At 41.7% G+C, this 18,491-nt stretch overlaps 1 protein-coding gene across 1 annotated transcript; it reads right to left on the reverse strand.

Moving 5' to 3' along the window:
• Positions 1-2,849: 2,849 nt before the first annotated feature.
• OAT (ornithine aminotransferase) lies at positions 2,850-17,510 on the reverse strand. The gene is made up of 10 exons (XM_064514352.1): positions 17,370-17,510; positions 13,292-13,518; positions 12,118-12,342; positions 11,901-11,996; positions 9,759-9,886; positions 8,057-8,179; positions 6,336-6,464; positions 5,227-5,340; positions 4,264-4,408; positions 2,850-3,212 (listed from the first exon to the last, which is right to left on the reverse strand). The coding sequence occupies exons 2-10, from the start codon at positions 13,488-13,490 to the stop codon at positions 3,052-3,054; spliced, it is 1,320 nt and encodes a 439-aa protein (XP_064370422.1). The 5' UTR covers positions 13,491-13,518; positions 17,370-17,510; the 3' UTR covers positions 2,850-3,051.
• Between the last annotated feature and the right edge of the window lie 981 nt (positions 17,511-18,491).

Genomic DNA, 18,491 nt, shown 5'->3' on the forward strand with positions numbered 1-18,491 from the left:
CAGTGTATAATCTTGCCAGCAGAAGAGGAGGAGTTCCGACATTTCCTTTTGCCTTTCCAGCTCTTCCTGTTATCCTACTGAGGACTGGTAAGACCTTTTTGGTTGTTGTTGAAGTGGACGGTAACAGGGCAGGGTTAACATCTGGCAAAGAAAGTTCCAGGTTCTGATCTTTGCTCCCAAAACAATATACGTCATTCTATACTTGTTTTGACATTTAGACTGTAATTAAACCAGGCAATTGAAAACCCTTGCCTGCTCTAGCGCCTTGGCTGCAGCCAAACACCCTCCCCCGGCTGTGCTGCTGCCCCATCAACCTTTTATTGGTTTGCACTCAGTAATGTTACACAAGCAAGAGCGGAGCGTGTCCCCCCTCGAAGGACGGCCAGTGACGAACGCTCTCGTCTGGGACACGCCACACGTTCAGACCCACCTCCTGGCAGCAGATCCCAGCCACCACCATATTAACATTAAGGCAAGAATCACACGCCACCCTACCTTGCGAGTGGCCTAGCTCCACCAAAGCATGGTAGTTGTGCTCTGAACATGCCTACTGGCTCTGGAAACTTTCAGGTCAGAAATGAAGATGTCTCAGTTAGCTAGATATTAAATAAGGGCATTTAAGGCATTACATACATTTATTTTCATGAGTTTGCCAAGGAAATGGGATTCATGAAACATCCATGGGATGAATGAAAAGCCCAGAAATCAGTCAGCAGTGGTCTACTGTAGAAATAGAAAAATTCTGCGAGTTTTGAGCAGTCCTTGTCTAACAAATCTGCGACCACAAAGTAGGCAGGACAACAGGAGTAGACCAAAATGATTACCAGAAGCCAGAGGAGCACTCTGAATACTAGCGGGTAAAAGTAAATAGACCAGACCACAGAATTTGACACACAGGCTTTTCTTGCTTATAACGCAAATAAAAGATGGGGGGAAAGCCAGCTCCAAAGCTGTTCCTCAAAACACTTTGTGAAAAAGGGAGTCTGGGAGCACAGGCTGAACAGAGGGGGAAAAAAAATACTGCGGGAAAATCCAAACCACAATACTGGGCATCAACTGGAGGATGTCATCCAAGTCACATGAACTAAACCTGCTCTGCTCAGCATTACTGAGGACACAGCTGGAGCACTAAAACATAGAAGGAGAACAGCCAGGGTGGCTAAGGACTCTATAAAATGTTACCTATCAGGAAAGAAACAGGATTTCAACTAAAGAAGAGAAATGACTGAAACAGGAATAACAACAATCTTTAGGTATGTAAAAAGACCGTTGTAGGGACGGGAAATACTTGTTCTCTCTGGCCCTGGTGGACAATAAAAATGAGCTTAAACTGCAGCAAGAGAAATGTGAAGAATATAATAGGAGGCTTGCTAACAGTAAGGACAGTGAAGCACAGATTGCCTAAGAAGACTATAAAGTCTCCTGCCATAGAGCCCTTTCAGCCAGACCAGGCAAACAGTGACACAGCTGTAACTGGGGCAAGGGGACAGACCTGATGTCTTCGGGTCCTTGCTAGTCCTATCATTCTATAAAAGTCAGGTCTTTGGCTGCTAAGGATTTGGCGGGGGCGGGGGGGTGGCAGGGGTCTAGCTCTTGCTCTCTGAAAGGACTCCTGCAGATGCTGATAACATTAAGGTATTACATTCAGTTATTTCACTCCCTTCCAATTACACTACATAACCACGGCATTCAGAAATGTCTGGCCTCCTAGGCAACACCTTTCTGCATCTTCCTCTTATTCTTAAGGTTAACATTCACCACAATACACTTCCCCTGGTGACAATGAGGCCTTCCTAAATTGAAATCAGTCTTACTTCATCCACAGCGGATGAATACCTATTTTGTCTCATCCAAAAGAAGGTGGAGTACACCTTAGTGATCCCAGTCAACAGAATGGCTCATTTCAGTAAACTGCGTGGCTTTTAAAATAACACTGGATTATCTACCAGCTCAAATTATAAACATGTGACTACAGTTAATCACTATGCTGGGCAAAGGGAACATTTTTTGTTAATAGTGATTAATCGAGGTTTGGCCTCAGCTAAAACTAACGCAGCTAATACAAAGAAACAACCTAGCGCAAGAATAGCAGCCACCTCTGCAGCTGCATGGTTCATACCATACTTGGCAGCATCCAAAGGCATGAAGGTGCAGAAGCACCAATCCTGAAAAAAGTGCAGTAGAAGCTTGAATGTGAAAATGGTTAGAAACACATAGACTGCAAAGGTACCATTATTCACTGTGGCTCTGGCTAGAGGCTACTGCAAGACTGTCAGGCTCACTCTTTTTGAATATACTGTTGATTTGAATTGCACATTAATTGTTTTAATGCAACATATGTTTTAATGTAAATATCTAGATTATAGAAAGTTTTATAGCCGTAAAAGCAGATCTGTACACTCAGATCTATTTTACAGTTTGCAAAGCCAAACACTGAGAACAGTCTTGAAAACAGCAACTCATGTCATAAAATCAAAATATTTTACATACAGAACATAACCTGATGCTTCTCAAGTTCACCATCCTAACATCCAGCCTGTCACACCTTCAGTGTTAGAAGTTTCTTCTAGCTACAAATGAGAAACAGAAATTCAACCATAATGACAAGTGCTTCTGCCCTACAGACATCTCACCAAGGGGCAAAAATGTCAAATATGAAGTTTTGGAGAGTTCTATGACAGTGCATGACCACTCTTATTCAAATATATATAAATTACACTTTAAACTTTGGGCAAGACTTTCAAAAATTAAACAAATTACTACATATATCTCTCCTCAAACATTCTGACTCAAGTGTTCAGTAGGTACATAACCAGATGAACAAAACCTCACCACTTCATTTCCAAGTATTTCAAGATTGGAAGCTCTTTAGAATCATGATTTATTTTCTTCAGATCCAATTTAATTTAAAGACATAGCTAAATTTTAAAGAGTTAGGTCCTCTTAGGTAAAAGGAATGAAAGATGCTTGCTTCAAGGGCAGGCCTCCATAGCATGTATTTCAACACACCACCTTGGGTCAGTCAGCAGATACACTGGAAGAAACATGTATTCAGAATGACAGAAGGGTCTTATGAATTATTTCAGTGCACTCTCTGATTTCATCCTCCTTAATCACAAGCGGCGGTGCCAGTCGAATGATATCACCATGGGTAGGTTTGGCAAGAAGTCCGTTATCACGAAGTCGCAAACACACTTTCCAGGCATCACAGTCTACAATTGAAGGAAAAGGAGAGGGGAAAAAAAATTAAGAAGGCGGATGGAGGGAAAAAAGAGAGAGAGAGAGAGGCTTACACTACAGCAGAATAAGTAGCACAACTGCAGTGCACAATATGTGCAAACTGCTTGCCATCTGGCAATGAAAAGATTAAATACAGTGTGTTCCTCCTCACAAGGATAGTGGCCAGTTCTGAACATCTCTCCAAATAAAAGCAGCAGTGAAACAGGCAAGACAGCTGCAAAACTATGTTTTGTCTGAAGGGACTCACAAGTTTGCCACCAGCACACTGAGTTGTGCTCCTTCACAGTTGAAAGCTTGTCCAGATATAGCAATATATATTTAAGACAGAGAACCCTGCAAAGGGGAGGTAAGAGGAAGTCTCAACAGGACTTCAGATAAGGTTGCTTTTATGCTTGGATTTCAGTGCATCACATGCATGTCTTAAGAAATTACACCTCCTCTTTGTCACTTAGCATTTTCATGGCAAAAGTAAATGTCTGCTCTAGCTTTTAAGCCATTCTCTGGTGTAATTCAAGGTGTTAATCCCTAGAAACCTGTTCTTAGTCACTAGCTCTTTCCTTCTTTTTACCTTACTGTATTCATTATACTGTTCTAACTACCCTGGAATAAACAACCTGGGCAGCAAAGCAGAAGAGATGCCTGCAATTCCAGAAAGCCAGTCCTTCTGTGGTCTGACAAAAGCTAGCTTTCCAGACATGGCAAGTCCAATTTTCTTCAGGTAAAAAGGGTAGCTATTGGCAGCTAGGTTCACCATCAGGTTTGAACATTATGAAATCATAAAAAAACAAAACAACACAAATCTCCATTTTTTTCCAGATCTAAGGGGGGGGGGGGGGGAATTACTTTTAATAGCACAGAGGCGCCTGAACAAATTTTCAGTAGGTACTACAGTACTATAGCCAAGATCTGAAACCAAACACGATGCCTATAAGCCACCCCTCTACTCCACAAAGATACCTTCAATTTAAGTTAAAAACATTGTTTTTTCATGCTGTGATTCTGCATTTGGTTATATTTTCTTACCTTTGGTTTCCCGAATCACAATTGCATTTAATAGTCCTCTCCCTCTTACACAAGTTACGATATCAGATGGTGCCTTCATGAGCTCATTTCTCAATATGTTACCCATTACTTCTGCATTTTTAACCAAGTCTTCTTCTTCAATTACCTAAGAGAAAGTCAGAGCTACAGTCAAGTGAAGGGCAGTGCATTTGTCTTAGTCATCCTTCCCAACACTGTACATGACGATATTAGAATTGCTCAGATACAAAAGCTGTTTCATTCCAAGTGTCACCGCAAAGGCCGCACATTCAAGCGACAAATATCAAGCCTTTGCTCTCTCATGTTTACCAGAAACATAAATCTCCTTGAATGTTTATTTGATACTAATTGTTTTTACTTGTCATTATTTACAAGTAGATGTTAAACCTCTGAGGTTTTGTAATCTGCGAGTTTGTCCAAGTCTACATACTGTATGTATAACGATGAGGCTTTTTGAGTGACTTGCATTAAACGAGGTTAATCATGCAGTCATGGAATGATTAAAATATGAACTCTTGAGAAGATATTTTACTAGCTTCTGTTTGAGCTCCAGCAGCATATGTGCTATCAAGCTCACAGACCAGCAGCCTCTTCAATATGGTATAGTAAAATAAGTTGATTTTAAAATGTCTTAGTGAAATTATCTTACTGAATTTAAGTAAGTGCCTTGAAATATTCCCTAGATAAACTTTATTTTGTCATTTAAGACATTAAAACAATAAAAATACACAAAAATTCAGACACACTTCTGATTAAGACTTTAGAATTTGTTTTGTGATGTACTACTACATATGCAGTTAATCACTGCCAATTTTCCATTCTTACTAAAAGCTAGATTTCTACTTATAGCACAACTAATAATACATTTGTTTAAGCTAAGAAGGAATGATCATGTCACTGCGACACCCTTTTTCCTTTAGAATCCAAGCCTCTAAACATTCAAACCTCCAGTGCTGTCATGGCCACACGGCAAGCTAACGGATTTCCTCCATATGTAGATCCATGTTCACCAGGCTTAATGGTCAACATAACTTCATCATCACATAGTACTGCTGAGACCTAAAATGGAAAGGTCAGCCAATTCATTTACATATTTTTAGAAGAGTAAAATTAAATCTCTGAAACAAACTTTTCCTTAATGCTCAGGAAATGGTAATTTTCAGCCTATGGTGATAAACTCTATTTACATTCCCAGCTCTGTGTAGAGGAGACCATATCTGACAATCACATAACAGCCTAATCCCCTCCTATCCTGTGAACACACTTAGCTATACAGGCAATATATGACATCTAAGTACAGTTGAGAGACACTTCTCCAAACTGAATATTATTTCAAGAATTTAAGATTCAACATTCTGTTTAAGAACCCAGAAAGAGCTTCAATTGGTCAAAATAGTTGAAGGCAGGCTGTAACTGCCGGCCTAATCAGCAGGAATTTAAATCACTCTAGGAGGATAAAAATCAGTCATGTGGGTACCCTAAACAAGTGAAATAATGTAAGCTGTTCAGAAATATGTTTTTAATATTTTCTTTCCCTTTTCAAAATTCATATAGAAATTCATCACAGCATGACTGTGATGAAGTACTCTCCAGAGAGAGCACAACAGACTAACCAGTAATTTCAGAATGAAAGACAGAATACTGGAAACTTATGTTCCTGGTAGAATAATATCTAAATGAAGCAAACAGTAATATACAAAGTTAATTGAAATAATTAACTGACCAGGGCCACAACAGCTTAAAAAAAAAAAGTCACCAGCCTGAAAAGGCGATATCTAGTAACTTGCCATCCTATCAAATCAAGTATCAATATAGAAAGTTCACTACAGCATGCAGCCATTTCAGCTATCAATGTAACATTACGCATTTCATTATTTTCATATGGATCTCTCACAGGTTGGAATATCTGGGTCATAAATCGCAGTTAATTCTTGTAAACACCAGTTTTCAAGAGCAACACACAAGGAGTTTGTTAGTTCGTCTTCCAGCTAGTAGACTTACAGTATTAACTACCTAAAAATATTATCCAATGAATGGATATTTTTGTTACTCACAGGATATAAGCCACCAGAAAGGGCCTTTCCAAGAAGAATTATATCGGGTCTCACATTTTCATGGTCAACAGCTAGCATTTTCCCCGTTCTGGCTAAACCAGTCTGTATTTCATCAGCAATAAACAGAACCTTTATAGAGACAAAAAGAAGAAAAAATCCACACACAAGAGAAAACGACTTTCATTTCCACGCCTAATTCTGATCGTGATCTTTCATCAAAGCAATAAACAATATAGCAGAGTTACATACAGTAAGTGAAAGACCTCTCAGCTAGATTACACTAAGTATACTTCCTTTACCCCTCCAAAGCTCCTGGAGACGTACCTATTGTATGAAATGTCAGACAAGCGATAAGTGAACATATTGTCCTAAACATCAATCTCTCTCCAACATCTTTAGCATAAAGGTATTTTCTACATAAGGCATACTCCACAGAATCTATTTAAACAGAATCATTTGCAATATAACAATGAGTGAGATTTCCAAAAAATGTAGAATTCATCTGTCTTTACATTAGTAAACTGACCTTGGGAAATTTCTGAAAAAGGCCATTTTATTGACTCTGCTCATTTTGTAGTCTGATGGGAGCCAACTGTTTAGATAACTCTGAGAACCTAGGTCCAAGCTTCTGGTCACATTTTCCTAAATTGCAAACTATTGTCATGTACTATCATTCATAAAGTCTCTCTTTTATTTTTCATGAGGGGTAAGTATCACAGTACTATGGAAGCCAACTTCATTGATTGTATTTTGATACCTTCCTCTGAAGATCTGGAAGAGTTTACGGGTAGCACTTTCAACTTAAGAATCAAGAAGTTCTTTTGGAACAAAGGCTATTAATTTTTAAATCAAACAAGCTTCACCAAGAGAATAAAAAGCCAAAAGTCAGCAGACCTTTTGTTTTTGTTTTCCTTACATTTATAAAGGAGATGGCCTAGGCCTATGGTTGACCAACTTGTCCTGGAGTAAGAAGGGAAGGCAGCCTGCTTAGGAAGCAATAAATAACAAGAACCAAGGACACAGAAACATATATAGACACATCTTCCCCGCTTCCAGAAACATTGAACCCAAGTCTAATTCAGTGTGTCCTCACTACAGGAGGATAGAAATTACAGATCTAATGCTCCATTTTCAAAATGAAACATTTCATACTAGAATTCAGCCAGAACATAATAGAATACGGGTTAGGAGTGTAATATGAAACAGAATGCGAGAAAGTGCAAAACAGAAGAACAACCTACAGAGATGTCTGCTCTTCAGAGATCTAGAAAGAGCATTCACAAGTATATGACCATTTTCTTTAGCGTTTCATGCAGTGACCCATCATTGTTACTAACTCTTGGTAGCCCTTATGATAGCCATGGTAGAACCAGCATTGTTATTGGCTTCTGACCCAAGAAACATACAATGCGAAAAAGAAAGTTAAATGAACTTTGAATAAATGCAGTTTCAAGAATTCCCATGAGAAACTTAAATAGGTGACAGTAGTAAGAAACAGTGGAAAATGGGTTGCGGGGGAAATGGACACTGCTAAGAAATACCTCTTGCGTTTTCTGGCAGTAACTTACCAGGAAGAATCCGTACCCAATTCCACTGAAAGAAGATGAAATTATTAAATGCTGCATCAAATCCTATACCTTGCAAATGTGGATGACCTTAAAAGACAGGCCAGTAAACACAGCATGTAATTTTAAGCTACCTTGTCATAGTGAATTCCTTACATTGTGTTTTGTGCAGAGGTCCCGCACTCCCGTGAGGTACCCTTTGTCAGGAACAACCACACCTGCTTCACCTTGAATTGGTTCAACCATGAAAGCTGCTACATTGGGATCTTGAAGTGCCCGCTGAAAAAAAACGGTGTATGGTAGGAAAGAGAGAAAGAAGAAAAACTTTTATTCAAGTCAAATTTAAAAAATACAGGGATGAATATATGTTGCAGAACCTAGCAATAAACCTGTTTATCTATCTCAGAGTCATAATGGATAACAGCCTGGCATGAGTACTATGGGTGACATTTCAGTTCCAACAGAGAAGCTTATGTCACTATTTGCTTCAAAAGATTAGCTGGTGTGCTTGCTCAGGAAATTAGAAACCTTAAAAATTGCAAACCTAGACAAGCAGATTATCAGATCAGTTCATAACTTTACACTCAGCTTGCATTACCCATACAAGACAAACAATTGCTCAATACTACCCCAGTTAACCTTCAGCAAAAAAGAATGGAGCCTCTCCAGAACAATGTTGTCATCTTACAGCAGAGTCTACAGATATAGTCTTGCACCACCAAGCCTTAAAAGGTTTAGAAGTCCAGGAGAGTCAAGAGATACAGTGATTCCCAGGATGAATTTGCTACAGTTTTTCTCAGTATTGCCTCATAAATAGAACCAATTCTATTTAGTTATCGGTCTGATGGACACGGATTTAAGTTCCATATCTCCAGAGCACATTCAAAACCTCACTAAAGTTGGCTGAAAGCCACTAAACTTTTACAATGGACAGCCTTACTTAGGTTCAAATCTGAATAAGCTTTTCCACACAGCATGTATAATATACTGAGAAACCTTTGTTTCCCTCAGCCAAACTTTTAGGAGGCAAGCACCTCCACCTAAAAAAAATCCCCATGACTCACTCATACTGGCAATCTAAGAGACCCAACAGGCACAGAGGATGAACCAACTTCTCTCTGATGCAGGTGATGTATCCAGATGATGGGACATTCCTAGTGGCTCAGCACTATTGTTTGTGGCTGGAACCCTCCTGCCACCTCGCAGTTAAAGTCCAGCACCCTATGGCTGCTATCAAGCACCATCTACCCTTCAATATTTAAGCCTAGCCTATGAGCGTAGGAAGTTTTTAACTGATCAAGGCCAACCATTGCCAACAGCTTGAGAGGCAGCATCTGAGAACACTCAGGGCAATGCAGAATCACTAGCATTTCTGCAAGCTAAGTGAAATACCAGCCTAGCATGGTTTTAAAGATTCTGTGAAACTGCAAAGACTTATGAGCAACTGCAGTGAATTCTAGCCATCTGGTCATTGAAGAAGCCATAGCATTTCTGAGGAATGTAGGTCAAGATTTAACTGTTTCAGAATCCAAGTCCCAACTTTGGAATGTATTCTACTTAGCTATAATATAATTAATAGATATCTGAATTGTATTTGCAACATCTTAATGATGTGGGAGATAAAACAGATTGCATGGTTTTCCTTTTACATTCTGAAGCAAAAACAAAAATCAAAACTAAAGCACAACTCACATACATTTCCTATAGGAAATTATAATATGTATATTTCTTGTACATGTCTAGGTACATATTTCTAAAAGTATGTTTTTCAAAGGACTGACTTAATTTTCCTGCCATGCTATTTACTGAAAAGACACTGTAAAAACATTTATTCAAAGGAGAAAAAAATGTGAAGTACCTCAAGAGCTGGTAGGTCATTGTATGGGATCACTTCGAAACCTGGCATAAAGGGTCCAAAGCCATCATAACTGGATGGGTCAGTAGAACTAGAGATAGCAGACATTGTTCTACCCCAGAAGTTGCCAGCTAGAAGGAAGATAATTATTGAGCATTTAGCCAACAAAGTTATGATGCGTTTTCAACTACGATAGCTGACAGGGGTATGTCACAAAACCAAGAGCTAGAACAGTTTATAGACAACTAAAAAACACGCTTTCCAATTGGTAATGTATTTTAAGAGTCGTGTAACATTAGCATCCTTCTGCCAATTGTTAGCATTTTACATTAATCCTATAAATAGATCATATTGCTATATCAAAAGCTCAGTGGAAAAACAAAAGAAAATTATAGTATAAGACCTGGCAAGTACATAAAATTTCTGTAAGCTTTGCTAGTAATCTAAGACACTGAAAATAATGCAGGCTTATAATATCTGTTTTCAGAAAAATGTGTATTCTTTTCATAAATAACACTCATTAAGTGCAGAAAAAAAAGTAAATACCACCCAGAATTTAGGTGCTAAAAAAAAAATGCCTCCACTAAGCTTTAATCAAACAAATGCATTTCTATGCTTTTCAAAGTTCCAAAAGAAACCATTCATATTTTTTAAATATTGTAACATTGAGCTATTTCATATAGAAACATCAGTTAAAATGGCTAGGAAACAACTATCACTAACACCAACTATGATATATTAATTTCAATATTCCAGTTAAATTAGTGTACTCTCAGCTAATTGATAATAAGGTGCTTAATAAGACTAAAGAAGTTTAAGAAATGATGTCAACATCTTCATAGAGTTACAAGCCTTTTCTTTTCCCCCACCAATTTTTTTGTGCAACTGTGATTCTAGTGGGCAGAGGATGTTCTCAATCTGGAAGAAATTTTGAAATCACGTATTACTGACATAGTCAGCTGTAGGAATCCTCTCTTTCTAATCACCAATGTAAATAGCACTGCACTGTATCTCATAGCAGAACAATCTCTGCTATGCGCTCTGGTGAATCCCAGGCTTCTCATCTCAAGGTTATGTTACTTCAACCCTATCCTGACTCGGAAGATGGAAGAGCTCCAAATTACATGAGGTAGAGCAGTCTATCTACTGATCAAAGGCCATTTGCACCTTAGCACACCAGGTTCTGTATTGGCTTGCTGCCAAGCACAGCATCTACAACAAGTTCTCTGGCCTGATGTTTAAAGCCATTTTTTTGGTCTGACCCAAGCTACCAAAGAGAGCCTTTTTCTACCAAAATGCTGAGCTCCTACAAGAATTACTACCTTTTCCAAATATTTGGCACATAGTTAAATACTATGGTTAAGGGGATGACATCATAAAAAAAAAAAAAAAAAAAAATATCACTGCATATCCAGTTTATCAAGATGGAAAATCACTTACTAAAAGTTAACTCACTAATAAGCAAGAGTTAACTCATTAATGAGAATGAGGGACAAATATATCTGTTTAAATGAGTCCCAAAAGTGAAAAAGATATATATAATTGGTCCTAAAAACCATAACGCAATATTCAACTCCGAATATCAGTTTATAATTGCTATCTAATGACAATTTATGGTTCAGCCACCATATGTACCAAGAGTCAGAAACAGCCCTTGCAGCTGTAGCAAACAAATATCAGTATTTAATCAGATTTATTCTGGAAGTTTTCTAAAACACAATGAACAATGGTAGAATTGATAAAAAAAACACAACCTCAAGAACAACAACAATACTTCACCTATAACTAAAGAATACCAAATTTAAGAACACCAATATATACACTTATTTTTTAGCGAAGCACAATGGTCTCTTCAGTCATGGGTAACTTTTCCCTGTATTATGGCCAAGCAGAGTACATAGATGAAGGCAGGAAGTATACCACTGATATAATCAGGACTTTCCAGGGTCCCATATTAAGTTTACCAAGATTGCTGTTACCCTCACTGTGAGATCAAGACTACAACATGCCTTTACCGGGATAAGGCCAGCTTGCGGAGTACCTTAAGAATACAGAAGAAAGACAATAGTATAGAAAGCCTTAGAGGAAAGTGGGGTTATTCCAACTGCAGAATTTACCACAACTTGTATCATTCACTTAATGTACCTGCAAAAATAATTTTTGCTTTGTATTTTGGAATTCCTTTCACAGTGTATGCCCACTTCCGAGCCAGTTTACAGGCAGTTTCTCCAGCTTCCACTCCTGAAACATAAAGCAATACCGTTATCATACTTTCACGTAAGGCAGACCATTGAGGCAGGACCAAACATTGCAAGTTTTGACTCTCACAGACCAGAAATAAAATGGAGGGAGACTTTTTTACCTGTGTTCATTGGAAGAACTTTGTTGTAATTGAACATTTTGGTGATAAACTCCTCATATTCACCAAGTACGTCATTGTAGAATGCTCTAGATGTAAGGGTCAGTTTTTCAGACTGAGCTTTCAGAGCATTCACAATCCTTGGATGACAGTGGCCTTGATTAACAGCACTGTAAGCACTCAGAAAGTCAAAATATTTTCTGCCTTCAACATCCCACACATAAACACCTAGAAAAACAAAGGTATGGTAAATGCACAAAATAAAGGACAACATGAGCTAATACTAAACCGTACAAGCTAAGAGCTACAGAGCAACCTGGCCAAATGTAAGGTGTATTTTCACTATTTGTTAGGACATACCTGAAAGGTATGTCCACAGCAGGCACTCTAACTGGGAATCAATTGACAAGGAGAGCATAAGCAAATAAGTGCCCCAACAAGGAATCAAGCAAAGAAGCAGCTCGCCTATAAAGCTGCCATTCCACTAAGTTAGTAAGCAGTGCAAAAATATTACTTCTCCTCATAGTCCCTGTTTTGAGTCCTAAAAAGATGATAGGGAGGATCACCTCTGCAAGAGAACTTTGAGAAAACAACAGAGGTCATAAAATAATAATAATAATAATAATACAGAATTTGAGTGGTCTCAAACTTAGAGACTGACAGTTCTGAACAATCAAAATGCGTTGTACTAATGAACAGGTAATTGAACCACTATGCTGATAGTGTTCCTGTGAAAACGCATAGAATTTAATCTGCAAAGCAGGAAAGCCATTTAAACATGGTTAAAAATCAGAGTAAATTAAAATTAAGTAATAAGACAGCAACAGTACACAAGGACTAAAAGATAGGTCTAATACACTATCAGAGGTTTGCTTTAACATGGAAATTTTGCACAGACATAAGATGACAGAAGAAACAAAGTTGCTTGAAACTATTGCTGAGTTATTCTGAAGTAACAAAGTTCTCAGACCTCCATTTAGATAAATCATTTTCGAGAGAGTACATTTTTGTTCAGACAGCCTTATGTGTAATGATCCAGTTCTCTGACCAGTAATTAACTGTCTTTATTTCATCAATTATCTCAACCTACAAAAAGGTGCAGGAATTAGTACAGTCAAAAGCATTATGCATACAGCACATCCCATCTACAGCACCCAGGGAAACCTAAAGGGAATACCTTTTCCTTTTTCCAGAGCAACAGGTAGTGGGTGATAGTTGTGGGCACCATATTTAGCCTCACGTTCAAAAATGTATTCAGAGGATGGAGGTCCTTGGATGGTTTTTTTAGTAGCAACTGAGGCAGCAGAACTCACTGAAGCATGAACGCCCCGACAGAGAAGAGCAATGGTCTGAGACTGGGCTAGCTTGGAAAACATTGTTGACTTCAGGTATACGGTTATAGATCTGAAAAAAAGAAGTTAATAATTAGCACTAGCAGTTCCTCTGAAGAAATATATGACGTCATTAAAGTGTTTTTACTGCCATGATTACAGGTTTCTCAACCCCTTTGCAACTCAACTAGGAAAGCTCTTGTGAAATACAAATTAATGTGGTACTACTGTCAAATAAGAAAATTTTATGTTTTAATGTACATTCACAGCAGTATAAAGAAGACTAAAATGTATGACTCAGCAAGTCTATGAACTAGTCACATAATTTTACATACAACAGTGTTCTTTTTTTGGTCTATCTTAAAATGTGACTAAATCTATTAACATAAACTACATTTAGGTAAAACAGGGAAACAATAAAAAATTAAGTTCATCGAACTTCTTGTACTACTGCAGTGCCTTTCAAACAAACAAACAAAACTCTCCTTACGTGAAATCTTGACACAAAATCATTAATTAAATAATATAATACTGCAAGAAGCATCTGACCTGAATAATATTTAGCTGGTAATATTAACCAAATTTGATAAAGGTTAGACCACTTTTAAACTGAGGTCAGCTTTAAGAAGTAAAACTTGTGAGTTTTTACATAAATCGCCTTCTCAGTGTTAAGACATTGCTGCCTATACATAAAGTACTCTTTATAGTATGTTATATTTGCTAAGGAAAATTTAGTGATTCCCCCTGAACACATAATCATACACTATTAACATCCAAGGATAATCTGAGGCACAGGGTTTCCGAGACAAATACTCAGGAATATGTTATTCACATGAACTTCCACTGTATTTTTTTCTCCTTTATCTGCTCTTTCAGAGTGACCGAGTCAATGAGCCTTCAAAAGGAGAATGTAACCATGGTCTAATTCCCAGCAGTGGTGGAATCTTTCTATTCAAATTCTGTAATCATTTGCTAAAGAGTATAATTATTATTTCCAGACTTACATGGCTACTGTTTCCTTCTGTAGAAACTTGGAAAGTTTATCTAAATTGGGGGTGGGGAAGGGAGCTATGCAAGATCCAAGAAATTTTTCCATACTGACATTTTACAATGAAATAAAAAATTAAGAGCAGGAAGAGAGTATGCACTACCAGCCGCAGCCTGAGACAGGATACCAAATATCTGGTCTCTACCCAAGCAGAAATTCCTATGAAATACTTGGTTTAAAACAACAGAAAGGAGCGATTCATTTCCTTCCCTCTGTCTTCACCTCAGTCAATGTAAAGATATCTAACAGTCTCAGAGAAAGGACGCTGAGTTTGCACTTTAAATGCAGTTCAAGCAAGCTCTCCTCACAGCACCAAGTACTGGGGACCGCAGAGAGCCACCAAGGGAAAGATGCTCACTTTAGCAAGACCAAGAGTTGTCAGAGCTGAAGTTTCTAGTCTTGCAGAACATCACGTGTATAAACTGGTAGAAGAAATTAGCCTAAAATGAAGACTACAGACTGCAGTGACAAGTGCTCCCATTACCAAATGCAGCCTCCTTTGTAATGTACTCCACAAACTGAAGATCAGCCTCAAGCACTGCCTGTTTTCTGTTCACTCCAAAGCAACAAGCTGGGAACTCAGACCAGGTTCCTAAGTGAGGACCTGTGCTTGTGAAGGAACTGCAGGGGAAAGGCTGGGAGCGGCTGGGCGTGGACAAAACAACGGCTGGCACATTCTCTCTTCTCTTCTCTTCTCTACTTAGTTTGCTAACAAAGTTTCTAGCTTTGCTGTTATCCACCTTTTCCGTGCTTAATGTACCAGTCGTTTTTGCAATGCACAGCACTCCTGCTGTTTCCACAGGACTTTCCAGCAGCTGGATAGAAGAGAGTTTGTGATTCCTTGCAGTTGGGGATAGCAGGAAATAACAGTATCAAAGTGACCAGGATTTGGCACCAAGAAGGAAATATATCTCTGATTTCCCACCTTTTCATAAAGAGGGAAGAAAGGTGACAAGTAGAAAGCAGGGGTTAGAAGAGCTGAAACATGCTTCTACACAAACACAACCAGCTCCCTTCCTCACATCACTCTAGCCATTAAGGAGGATAAGCATTTTAATGGCTTAGGAAATTCGTCTGGTTAATATCTTTATCACATTCGCTATAGTTCATCATGCAAGAAAATCTGAGTGTGAGAGGTGCTTAGTATTTTCTCTCTATTCCTCTCTACTAGAGGATCGAGGGAGCCACAATTATGTTTTGCTGCACTACCTAATGACAAAACTATACTGTAAAACTTCACCGAATGATGCATACTAAATATTAACAGGAGAACGCAGGGAGAGTTTACACTAGGGGACTGCTATTTCAGGCTGTCTGCAGAGACACAAATTTTAAGTCATGGATTTATACTAAATTTATGTTGGAAGAAGACTGCACACAGGATGTGCCACCTTAAACAGAGAGGCAATTTTTTTCAGCAGACTCCTCAGACATTATATTGCCACTCCTCACTTCTAAGCAAAGCCAGAATATTACTTTCCACGTTTACGGAAGCCAGCTAGGCCACTCAAGTCTTTAGGGAGAGTCAACAGTCTCCTTTCCAGCAAGAGATATTTGCAGTTTCTCAGGTCTAGGCATTTTACCAGCTATCACCAATGTTGTTAAATATTAGTCATTTGTGTTAATACTTTTCAAGACAATCATACAAAGATTTTACAAATAAAAAGGACAAATACTTCTCTAAGCAAGAAAAATTTTCGCAGAAATCCAGCTTAACTGCACCAATCAAGATTACAACTTGCTTAACTCCTTAAATATAATTGGTCTCTGCTACCATGGCCCCTTGACACACCTACCTGGCAGAGTGCGTAATGCTATCAGCAACTACCCTGCTTTTGGACATTTTCCAGGCATTACTGAAATGAAAGCTGTAAAGAGATGAAACTCTCCTCTGCCCGTTATCAGACGGCTACACTTCTGCAGAAAGAATTACAGACCACCCAGTTTGAGGTTCCCTTTTTACTTCCATTAGGAAGGAATATATTAATCATAAATTTTAAAAAGGATCCTTCTCCTCCGTGGGAAGATAAGCCCTGCATAAGTACGCTAGTGAGGCCACAGCATTTTAGCTGAGGTGCGGGATGTTACAAGGATTAGGACAAAATGGAGCTGGGAATTCTGGATGTATCTAGAGTAAAGCTGTAAAGAAAAATCTCTGTCTCTGATGATCAGCAAGACAAGACTGACAGGACCTCAGGAAAGAGAAGGGGCACAGTAAGGGAGGGGGGGAGAAACCCTTAATAGCATCTGCGAGGAAGACAGAAATATGACCATATGGCCATTCCGCAGCAGAAGCCAAGGAGTTTCATCAAGCGGAAAGGCTCTTGCATCAGACGAGAAGAGCCGCCCGAAGCACAGCTGCAAAACCTCTGCGGAGAGCTCTGCTCGGAGGCAAGCGACACCGGGCAGGAGCCCTGCGCCTGCCGCCCTCGCAGGGCACTTCAGCGCTGCCCCCGTCCCCTGCTTCCACCGAATACGCCCCGAGGCAGACGGGCCGCAGCACCAACGGCACGAAAACCGCGCACGGCTCGCGTTCAGGCTCGCACAGCACGGAGGAGCCGGCGCGCCCCTGCGGCCGGTGCAGACGGCGCGGTGGGCAGGCACGCGGAGGGGCCAGGCCACCGCACCCGCGGCACCCGCCCCGCACCACGGGCGGCTCAGGAGCCGGGGCGACACCGACCGAGAGCGAGGGGCCAAACACCGGCCCCCGCCCGCCATCCCCGGCCGCGGCAAGGGCGCCGCGCGGGCCCTCCCCGCGCCACCGCCTGCCCCGCCACCGGCACCGGCACCGGACCCTCCCGCGGCCCCGCAACGCGGCCCGCCGCCGCCCCCACGGCAGGAGCCGCGCTGCCGCCGCCGCTGCCGCCGCGCGGTACCTGCCGGCCGCCGCCGCCGCTGCTGCTGCTGCTGCTTCCCCGCCCGAGGCCAGGCAAAGAGGCGGGGGCGGCCGGCTGCAGCTGTCACCGCTCCTCGCGGCCCGCCCACGTCACACCGCCGCCCGGCTGACGTCCCGCCGCCGCCGCCGCCCATTGGCCGCCGCCGCCGCCTCGCCCCGCGCCCCCGCCGCCGCCTCCCACGGGCCTCCGCCGCGCGGGCCTCCGCCGCGCGCCGCCGCCCAACGGCCGCCCGGCATCGACGCGGGCGCGCCGCCTGCAGCCAATCGGGGCGCAATGCCGGTGCAGCCTTCGGCGAGGCCCCGCCCACTCGGCCGTTGGCCCTCTGCCTTCGTCTCCCGTCACGGGGCGGCTGCGCGGCCGGCGCTGCCTCGGGGGCGGAGCCGAGGTCCCCGGCGGTCCGCGGCGGGCCCGTGGCCTCCAGGGCCTGGCGGTGCCGGAGCCCCTGCCCGCGGCGGCGCCCGCCTGTGCCGTGCCGGCCGGCGGGTCGCCGTGCTTGGCCGCGCCCGCAGAGCTCCAAGGACTGGGAAAATTGGGGCGGGCCTGGGAGCAAAGCCGTCGCGGTGCGAGCTCGGTAGCCTCTGGCGGCAGCCCCCGCCGGTGTTGCTGCTCCGGGGCTGTCGCCTCCCCACGCGCCTGACCGGGCGCCTGGCTTGCTGCTCCTGGCGTTTCCAGAAAGCGCTGCTGAGAGGACGCTAGAGGCCGGTGCTGTTTTTCCCCCAGTCACAAAAACAATGTATGAGCTTTTCACTGATCTTTTAACACCTGATCACCTCTAACTTACAAAAAACTAAAAATTCTCAGTGAATCAGTAAGTTTGCTGGTAAGTTCCGTGTGTAGCTAATGTGCAAGCGGTTTTCTGCCCACACGTAGAAGGCAGTGACTTCCTCCACGGCCGGAGATGGTTCCTCCAGCAAGGGCGCGCGGGCGGGAAGGGCAGCATGGTCTCCGCTGGTGGAGCTGTGCTGATGGGGCTCTGGCTGCTCGCACTTGGGGGGACACAGGTGAGCGGTGGCCTTAGGCTCTTAGGGCCTCCAGCCACGAGCGAGCCAGTGGGCAGGGGCAGGCTCTAACTAGCCACTGCCAGTGCATAACCCTGACCTT

The sequence above is a fragment of the Dromaius novaehollandiae genome, chromosome 6, assembly GCF_036370855.1.
Source record: "Dromaius novaehollandiae isolate bDroNov1 chromosome 6, bDroNov1.hap1, whole genome shotgun sequence".
In the NCBI taxonomy this organism is placed as follows: Eukaryota; Metazoa; Chordata; class Aves; order Casuariiformes; family Dromaiidae; genus Dromaius; species Dromaius novaehollandiae.